The sequence below is a fragment of the Ahaetulla prasina genome, chromosome 3 (assembly GCF_028640845.1).
Source record: "Ahaetulla prasina isolate Xishuangbanna chromosome 3, ASM2864084v1, whole genome shotgun sequence".
In the NCBI taxonomy this organism is placed as follows: domain Eukaryota; kingdom Metazoa; phylum Chordata; class Lepidosauria; order Squamata; family Colubridae; genus Ahaetulla; species Ahaetulla prasina.
In genome coordinates, this window is record NC_080541.1 from 97,290,651 (window position 1) to 97,301,465 (window position 10,815).

General features: G+C 38.3%; 1 protein-coding gene across 1 annotated transcript in view; it reads left to right on the forward strand.

Moving 5' to 3' along the window:
* RETREG1 (reticulophagy regulator 1) overlaps positions 1-5,852 on the forward strand; it is a 65,968-nt gene extending 60,116 nt beyond the window's left edge. Inside the window, exon 9 of the mRNA XM_058175090.1 lies at positions 641-5,852. Coding sequence (XP_058031073.1) covers positions 641-1,137 — 497 coding nt within the window. The 3' untranslated portion in view covers positions 1,138-5,852. The remainder of the gene's footprint in view (positions 1-640) is intronic.
* The last annotated feature ends 4,963 nt before the right edge of the window (positions 5,853-10,815 follow it).

Here is a 10,815-nt window from a genome sequence, read left to right on the forward strand (position 1 = left end):
CCAGAAACACACTGGCAAGCAATGCAGCCCATAGATCAATGATGTTATGTGTGCTTAATAGCTGGCACTATTTACAACCCATGCAGCTGTATTCTGTACTAGCCAAAGCTTTTGAATGCTTTTCAAGGGCAGTCCCCTGTCGATATATATATATATATATAGCTAATGGCCATTGGCTTTTCCAGATTAACTGTAAAATGGAGTTTACTTTTTGCTGATTTGCAATGTATATATATGAAACTAATGGCCACAGTTTTTTCCAAACTTATCTTTAAAATGAAATTTATTTATTTATATTTAACTCTTGAAATTTGCCAGTCTTTATGCCAATCATCTTGCTTCCCTTTCTCTCCTTCTCTTCGAACATTTATAGTATTGCAGCCTGTATTTTGACAGATAGATGTCCTATCCAGTTTACTGACAATTTTATTCACTTTGAATCAAGCAATTTTTAAAATTTATTTATTTAAGCCTTACATTTTTATTTCTGAAAATGACTGAAATTGAATGTGGGTTTCCCCCCCCCCTTTCTTGTACAAAGAAATTTATACAAGCATCATACTTCAGAAAGAAAGGTATGTTAAAGCTGCATCTGTGGTGATTTATTTTATAACAACATGCTTTGTTCACCCTTTAGTAGATTTTGATCGGCCAAGTGACCATGAGGAAGCTTTCGCAAAGGATCTTGCAGAATTTCCATCTGTAGAAAATGGTGCTGGAACAAACGATGATGATGATTCAAGCATTGGCTTGCCAGTGCGGCATAAAAGGAAAAAAGCTCATCCCCCAACCCCATTGGACAAGTATTACAGGCAGGATAAGGAGGGGCTCTCTGCAGCAGGCCTTTCCTTGTCTTTGATCAATGACCAGGCCTTCAGCTTGGTGACAGCAATTGCTGGCGATGTTGTTACATCGGTGGTATCAGCAGCCGTCAGAGAACAGTTGCAATCTGTGCAGGAAATCCCAACTATAAGTGAAGAGGCAGATGCAGAAGAAGGAGATGATTTTGAACTGCTTGACCAGTCAGAGCTTGAACACATGGAAAGTGAACTGGTGCCTACCAAAAGCCCAAAGGCAGAGCCACAGGAAAAGAAGAAGTCCTCAAGCTTCCTCTCAAATCTGCTTGGCGGGCATTAATGTGGAAAGAGAAGCTGCTTAATAGTGTATCAACATAAATACAGACAATGTGAAATGCAAGGAGAGAAATTATGAGCTGTAAGCTTTATCTATTATTCTAGATGTGCTGTAACATTCTTCATGCAGAGTGAACTAACGTGTTTTAGATCAATTGATGCTGGTAGCTTTGTTTCCGATAGTGATGCCATAGAAATGAAATCACGTTATTTTCATTCACAGCAATTTAAGGGGCTTCTTATACAAATGTAGCTCAGTTTTGGCTGTCGCCAAATCTTTGTCACTTTCAGCCTGTTTGTTCTTTTTTTTCCCCCCAAGCATTTTGGCAGCAGTATTTCAGGGAGAAAAAAATATCTGCAAAATTCAAAAAGCCATCATATCCTACCTTAACAAGGCTCTGAACATTTTTGCTGCCATCATCTCTAACGTACCAAGTCACACATTCTCTACTTGGATAGTAATTTTTTTGTATTACCTGTCTGAATCTGTTATTCATATGGGTTAGCTAGAGAAGCAATTTCTTTTCCAACTGTATTCTTAAGAAGCCTTGGAATTAAGCAAAATATCCATATCCTATATATCAGTGATGGCAAACCTATGGCATGCGTGCCGGAAGTAGCACACAGAGCCAACTCTCTCGGCATGTCAGCTGTCACCTGTTGCTGTTCCAAGTTCAGGCACACACATGCGTGCCAGGCAGCTGGTCTTCGCACATGCGGGGGCACCAGAAACCGGAAGAGCAGCTCCCTGGCGTGCATGTGCATGCGCACACCAGTCAGCTGGTCTTTGCATGCATATGCGTGCCAAAAACCAGAAGACCACGTGACCAGTATGCATGTGCATATTGGAAACTGGAAGTTCAGCTTCTCGGGCGCACGCATGGGTGCTGGGGAATTGCTCTTCCAGTTTCTGGTGTTCCCGTGCACACACGCGCTCCCGTTCGCCAACACTGCAGTATACCGTAACGCACTTTGTACAACTACTTGTAGCACATGTATCTGCTGTGTGGAATTGAATTTAGGTTGAGTAGGAAATGATTAGGAAAAAAATCAAAATTGAAATTAAGTTGGGATTTTTTTTTTATTTTCAGTTCCATTAATTTAAAATGGTTTAACCTTATATATTTAAAATATAAAATCATACAGATCTAATGTATTTATTTTGAAAGACTACCATTATATAAGAAATAAAATATTGAACATCCTGTGGTTCCACTTTGTGGAACAGAGTGTGGTTCACTCTGAGAAGAAACTTAGTAAATCTTCTATTGAGCATCATGGTTTACCTTTAAATTTGAGGGTAACAGGAGTGCCTTATCAAGGTGAACCAAACTTTAAAAAGAAGTAGCTTTAACATGCTTTTACTGGCATGTTAGAAGAAGCCAGCAGATTGAGGGACCATATTAACTGCTCTGATTTATCTCCAACTTGTAGAGATTTTTACTGGCATTCTAATCCGTATACATAGTAATGGTGTGACCCTACGAAGTAAAGGTGCAGTTTAAAGAAAATTTATTTTATTCCTGCTATGTTTATTAGGTAACTTGCAAAGTAAATGTGACTTTGCAACATGCAGATCTGAGAAAAATGTTATGTTAGTTCAGTTCCAAGTCTTCTCTCTCTCATCCTACCTTCTGTAAACATTCAGTAAAGTCCACATACTCAAGGCTACACTAATCCAGTGCCAGTTCTAACTCTAAAGCAGATTGTTCACTGATTTCTCTACATCTTTACCAAATGTTACATTTCAAATGTGGAAGTGTAGAGAAATACTGGGTTGCGATCCCCCAGAGTGAAAACAAAACATAGGCATAGAAGGTACTACAGGTAGTCCTTGCTTAAGGACTACCCTGTTTAGTAATAATTTGCACTTAAAACGTAACTTTATGACCAGTCTTTGCATTTATGACTATCGCAGCACCCCATGATCACATGATAAAGATACAGGCACTTTGCAGTACCTAGACATTTACAACCAAATATTCCATGGTCATATGATCACCATTTCTGCTTCCAATAAGCAGAGTCAATGGAATAAAATTGCAATCTACTTGTTATGGCCCACCAGCAGCCAGCAGAGCTGGCAGCAGATTTGGACAGTGAGGAGGTTGGGGAGGAACATGGGCCAGTCCTGGAGCCTGGGGAAGGCTCTTATGAGGGCTCTGTGTCAAAGGCAGAGAGGGGGCCAGGGCCGGATGCTATCATTCAGAGTCAGACATCAGTGAGGCAGAAGAACAGCTGGAGCCTGTTCCCAGTGTGCACATGCGCAGAGTTGCCAGACGAAGGGAACAGGGCCTCTGGTGGCTCAACAGGCTAATGCAGCCTGTTATTAACAGCAACTGCTTGCAATATTGCAGGTTCAAGTCCCACCAGGCCCAAGGTTGACCATCCTTTATAAGGTAGGTAAAATGAGGACCCAGATTGTTGGGGGGCAATAAGTTGACTTTGTATATAGTATACAAAATGGATGAAGACTATTGCCTGACATAGTGTAAGCCGCCCTGAGTCTTTGGAGAAGGGCGGGATATAAATGCAAATAAAATAAATAAATAAATAAATAAATAAATAAACAAACAAACAAACAAACAAACAAACAAACAGCTAAAGAACAAGGGTCAACTTGGGAGTAAGGCCACAGATGTACAATGAATGGCCCCTCCCAGAGGGAGTGAAAGGGGAGTGGAGTTTGCAGGAGACAATTAGTTCACCTAATTGGTTTGTGACTCTCCGAGACTCTTTGCCAAGGGCCTGGCAGCTCTCCAAGCCAGATAAGGTCTATGACTGTAAATTCTCCCTTGAAAGACTTTGCTGAAAGTGAATGAGAGGAATTCACTGTTTGTTTAATAAAAGAGGTTTTGTCGGGACCAGGATTCTGCTTCCTGTTTTTTGGGAAAGCCTAGGTCAGAACACTACATCTCGCTTAATAACTGGGTGATTCACTTAACAACAGTAGCAGAAACGATCAAGTGATGGCTTGTTTAATGACCATGTTGCTCAGTGATAAGAGTTGCCAATCTGAATTCTGGTTGTTAAGCAGGAACTTAATGTAGAGGTAGTCCTCGACCTATGACCACAATTGAGCCCAAAATTTCCATTGCTAAACAAGGCAGTTGTTCAGTTGCACCCCATTTTCAACCTTTTTTGCCACAGCTGTTAAGCAAATCTTTCCTGCTGTTAAGTGAATCATGTGGTCATGAAGCTAATCTGGTTTCCCCCATTGACTTTGCTAGTCAGAAAACCGCTGGGAAGGTTACAAATGTGATCATATGACCTTGGAGTAGTCCAACTGCAATAAATAGATGCCAGTTGCCAAGTGCCCAAAATTCTGATCACATGACCGCATGAAAACCGGTCATGAGTCTTTTTTTCAGTGCCATTGTAACTTCAAACGAATGGTTGTAAGTCAAGGACTTGTAACTTCTTGTATAATATCCGTTCTGCTTTTTATTATTAAAAATGTTCCTTTCACTTTTTTTTAACCTAGAGTAGCATAGGAGAAAGTGATTTTAGACTCAGCAAAAGAAGGGTATCATAACCATTACTTCAAAGTAAATAAGGTACAATACAGACTTAGAAGGGGTGCGATAGGAAGCAATCCTCGTAGCCCCATCCCCCAGAGGTCTCCATATACATTCGGCTTTTCTATGTCATCTCTGTGTGCATCTATAGCTACTTTGTTTTACTGATGGTAAGTGCTGTCTGTACATGGACATTCAGGCAACCTTGGAAAACCTTCAATGCAGTTGTGTGAAGCCTTTTGTGTATAGTTGCCTCAAACGTTTTGGGGATGGTTTGTTCAAATTGATGTGTTTTGCAGTGTCCTTTTCAAAATCTTTGCAAAGTCCTAAAAGTAAATCCTCTTAAGATTTTTTAAGGAAAGCACCTGGTTTCAGTAAAATCAGTGTTTTGGTAGCTTGGTTTTGACAATACCAAGTTCTGACAGTTCTTGCCAATCAAATGTATTAGATATTTGCATAATTCTAGCTTTGATACTGCTGGGCAGTTTCACCATTTGAAAAACAAATTAGAAGGCTCTACTATTGTGTAGAATGCAAACTCATTAAATTGTGTTTTCTTTTGTAATAAAGTTAATGGATCTTACCATTAAATGGCTATAGGAATAAGTGGGATTTACTTCTAAGGAAACATGCTGCAGATTGTAAGTCTAAAGAGCAGGCACATGGCTTTTGTAAGTTAAACTACTAAGAGAATCTTCTCAGTACTACCCATTATGTCGTGAACTGTAACTGTGTGCACTTTATTATTTTCTTTAAATAAATATTTCAGGGATTTTCAAATGTCAGATACAGAGGTACTGTTTTAGAGAATGAAGTTCCATCATTGAAAACAATTGAAGGGGCTCCTTAAGACTTCTTGTAAGCAATTCTCTTTCTGGTTTTCAGGTAAACAGGTATAATCCCCATATTTTGAGATACCTTTCAGGGCAACCTAAAACATTTATATAATTGCACTCATTTCCTTATTGTTTGGACATTTATATTGCAAAAATTATAATGAATTGGTACCTTTATGTCTTTCTTTGTGTTTATTTTGAAACATACAGGCTAAAAATCTATTTGTGACATACCCAAAGATCTGAGTATGCTGAATTTTTCCCCCTTAGTTTGTTATTGTTGTTGTCATTGCAAAATAAAATATTCTACCTACAAAGCCCCAAAATCAATTTAATAAATAGAAATGCTCTACAGTTAAAAAGTGGCTTGCCTTTTGATATATTTGACAATTCTGAGTCTTCCATCAACCAGTGTGATTTGTGTGGCTTATTTTTTTTTATTCTGGCTCTGCTTATAGTCAGCAAACCCACTGATTTACAAATTAGTAATCTTTCCATCATGCACATATATACAAGCTTATTGAAGAGAAGACTCAAAAATTGTTTCAGGTTGCACCCAACAGTTCAATATAAAGTCTTCAAGTTTTTCATATCTGTCATTGCAGGGGTAAATAATAGCACACAATTCCATTAGCTTTACTCTTGGGAACTAATGGAAACAACACCATATAGCCAATTCAAGAAAGGTTAATGGATAACACTTTAGAAAATGTAGAGTGATGACGGCTTCTAAATCATTTAAAAGGTTAAAGAAGCTAACTCCATAAATACAGCAGAATTAAGCAAATGGTATTACACTATAGAACTACGTTAGTATGCAAGCATTGGGTAATATTTCTCTTTATTTTTTTAATTAAAAATACTGTGGAATTTAGGAAATATATTTTTAAAAAGGACTTGTCTTCTGTGTATGAAGAAAATAAATTTTTATGTGCTAGAGCAGGGGTGTCCAAACTTGGTCCCTTTAAGACTTTTGGACTTCAACTCCCAGAGTCCCTCAGTCAGCAAAGCTGGCTGAGGAACTCTGGGAGTTGAAGTCCAAAAGTCTTAAAGGGACCAAGTTTGGACACCCCTGTGCTAGAGCATCATAAATAAGAGTTTGGATTATAAAAAAAACCCCTGACTTTTAAAGCGCTGAATAAAAATCTACCGTACTTTGTAATCATAGGGAAGCAAAAAGGCACCTGGTGGCTATACTTTTCATCCATTTAAAATAAATCATTGTGAGGGAAATACCAGCATACAGGTAGACCTTGACTTAAAACAGTTCATTTAGTGACTGTTCAAAGTTACAACTTCACTGTTGCAGCATCCCCATAGTGACATGGTCAAAATTTGGATGCTTGGCAACTGACTCATTGATGACTGTTGCAGTGTCCCAGGGTCATGTGATCACCTTTTGTGACCCTAACAAGTAAAGTTAATGGGGAAGCCAGATTCACTTTTAACAACCATGCTACTAACTTAACAACAGCAGTGATTCACTTAACAACTGCAGCAAGAAAGGTCATAAAATGGGGCAAAATTTACTTAACAACTGACTCACTTAGCAACAGAATTTTGGGCTCAGTTGTGGAAAGTCAAGGACTACCTGTACAGAGTTGTATCGACTTTTTTTTAATGTAAATTAGTTTCTATAGCCTATTCACATAAAAATTGGTGGCTTTCAATGTGACATTATTAATAAAAGCACATATAAGCTAAAAATAGGCCATAAAGCTAGTTGAGATAATTTAGAAAGTTACCAGCAATTTTGTGGCAACTCCCTAAAGCAATGCCCCCCCAAATTTATTCCTTCATTACTCAAAATCTCTTTTTTCAATCCAAGATGAATATTCCCAGTCATTTACTTAGTAATTTTCACTTTAAACATAAGTTGGTAATAATTTTAGGAAAGGTACTGCACTTAAGTTCTTTGCGGTCCATATGCAGCTCCAGGCATCATGTTGGACTCTTGTACTCTTAAGAATTAATAGAAATATTTGTTTCAGTTATTTATTTAGGACTGACTGTAAATTTAAACCATTTAGAGTTAGGGCTAAGCAATGAGGTGTCTGCATTTACTGATGCTACAACACTGTTCCGAGTGTTTAAATAGGAATTGCAAGGAGCTCAAAAGCAATCTCTCCAAGCTGGATGGATATGCTTAAAACTGCCAATACAATTCAATATATACAAGTATAAAAATTGTTATTTATTCAATTTATATAGTTGCCCGTCATACCTACATGACTGGGCAGTTCACACAGTTAAGACAATAAACAAATACAAATAACCAAAATAAAAGGAACTCCATTAACATAAAATTAAACTTACCAGAATTAAAACAAGATCCATGGAAGAATGCAGTTCATACATTACAAACAAGGCAACCATTTGCTGGCTCCATACCTCCAGGCATGAAAGTGAAGTTATATCTTCAGGGCCTTACAGAATACAATAAATAGAATAATTTATTAATTGATTAGTCGTGCAACCTTATCAATAAGATAAAAGAAAAATAAAATACATAAATCTAGTTTCAGAATGAAATAAATGGAAGGCAAACACAGTGATAAAATATGTGATAATACAATGAGTCAGCAATCAGATAAATGAATCTCCCTTGCAGGATATGCCAATTTGTTCAATGCATCAGATTCTTAGCTCAACCACCTTAAGTTAAAAACTTAGTGGTTCTGCTTACAAGAGAGCCCGGGAGAAAATAAGTTAATCGTATTTTCCCAGTTCCCAGTATATTGTTCTTTCAACAATATAGGGATGATAAGTATCTAAGCCTAAAAGCAGCATATTGATAGTTGAACAACATGAGGAATATTTTCAATGGTTGAGGTATTAGGCTTCCAGAAAGCCAAAGATGATGGCATGTGCATGCACACACACATACATATCCTTATAAATTTATTATCTCCGATATGGCAGTGACTGACAAGAAAAGGAATCTTAGATTCACAGTGTGCTTAAAATGTTTGATAAAAACGTTAACACAGCATGCAGCTGCTGAGAAGGATAGATAATGCCATGTTTTGAATCATTAGAGAGAACTGCAAAATTAATGTTTTTATACAGATCTCTGGTGAGAGCCCACTTTTGAGTATTACCAGTATGTACACATCTTAAGAAGCATATGATCCAGCTAGAAATAATACGAAGAAAACCTATTAACATTTTTAGGGATTAGCAGCAGGTCCCTTATGAGAGAAAACTGCAACAGTTGGCGTTTTTCAGCTTGGGATGAAGGAGGATACGCGGACACATAGCAGAAACCTACAAAAATTATAAGTAACGGGAAGAGAAAATTTTCTTGATCTCTCACAGGATTTTAGATCATCCACTAAAACTGACCACCTGTTCATTCAGGTCTAACAAAAGGAATTATTTTCAAAGAGCACACAATTAACTCTGGAATTTGCAGCCTGTGGATATGATGACAATAGTCAATGTGATGGTCCTAAAACTTACTGAACAGGGTCATGGAATATTACAGTAACAATAACTATAACTTGAATTATACTTGAAACATAGGCTGCAGATTTCAATATTAACTGATGGGAAGTGATAGCAGAAGGGATAATCCCCCTCCATTCAGACCTGTCGGTTTCCCAAATTCTTCCAATTGGCCAAAATGTGACACAAAATGCTGGACACTATGATTTTTAGCTTCTGAAGGAGGAGGAGAAACAAAGGGCAGCAAGACACAACACTTGCACTGTGATATCAACATACATGTCACCCGTTTGGCTCATTACTGACATAAAGAGCAGGAATCTTCTTTGGTTAAAAGGCCAGCAAGAATATTTATGGAAATGCAGCTGACCATCAGGTGCAGTGCCAGTTCTGGATACTTGATAGATGAGGTTTGTATAGCCAGATTTTCTTTCAACTTAATACTCAACATCTTTCTTTCATTCTTTTTCCTTTCCTTTTTTAAAAGAAGAAAAAAATTAACACGTTAATGTAAAGCAAGAAAAAGAAATGAAGAAAACAAAGGTGCAAGAAAGAAAAATAGAAATGAAAAAGTAGCTGAGTACAATTATAAATTTATCTCTTACACTATGTTTACAAAGTAAGTCTTGTTTCTATCATCTATTCTGTCTAATCATTGAAACTATAGATCATAACTTCATTCCCGTTTTTCCAGTCAGCAATCAACGTCGCATTTCATTTTATTAGTGTTGCCCAGGGAGCAAATCAGATTTCCTTTGAGCAAGATGCTGGATCAGTGAAATGCAATCACAATTTTCTCACCATTCAAATTTGATTTGACTGAAGTGTGCAACACTTTCAGTTTCTAAGGCAAATGTAATTCAGAGCACAGGGGAGCCTGCATATAGCATCTGTTGAAAAGCCTTAAAATAACTGCAATTTGGAGGAGGGTTCTCTTCATTATAATTGTCTTCAGTCACTTTTTGATCTTAAAATCAAGGAAACAAGATCAATCTGTGATTCTTTTCTGTGTCTCTTTCACTCTCTCCGAGTGCTGAAAAGGGCGCTGCTGAGAAGGAATTTGGGGGTGATGCCTAGGTGGTAGTGGAGGAAACCCACTTCTTTCCCTCTCTTTCGCGGTCCTTTGTTTTGCAGTTCAGGGGCAGAAAGGAACTAGGGCAGCCTCAAGAACTGCACCGGTTCCATTTCTGTCAGTCATATAGCTTGGCAGGGTACAGAGAGGAAGTGAGGGGCAGATGTTGAGAAGTGAGCCTGGTTTTGGGGGGTGGGGATTGAGGGCCTGCAGCAGGTTGTTGGAAGGACTGGGGGTTGATTTTCCTTGGGGCAGGGAGAAAGTCAGAATAAGGCTTCTCTTCTTGGAATGGGACAATTTACAAGGGCCAACTCTCCATGGGACAATTTACAGAGGTCTTCAAACTTGGCAGCTTTAAGACTTGTGGACTTCAACTCCCAGAATTCTCCAGCCAGCTATACTGGCTGGAGAATTCTGGGAGTTGAAGTCCACAAGTCTTAAAGCTGCCAAGTTTGAAGGTCTCTGAATAACCAATTTAATTATTTAAAATAAATAAAAAAATATTTTAATTTTTGTCGTTCACATTTCATTCTGTCCTTCCTTTTGCATCCTTTTTAAAAATAATTCTATTCCACCCTTTCTTTTGATTATTAAGTGTATCCCTCGTCCCACAGCGAATTGTCCCGCCGCCAGTTGGCCATGGTAAAGGTTGGCCGTGGCGAACTGTATCATTCCAAGATTCAAAAGTCCCTCTCTGGCAGCCCCTATAACTCTACGAGTCTAACTGCACTCACAGCAAAGCGGCTTCTAAAAGCCCCCATTCGTCCCGAGCGCAAAGACAAGCGACCGCAACCCATGAGAAAGCAGCT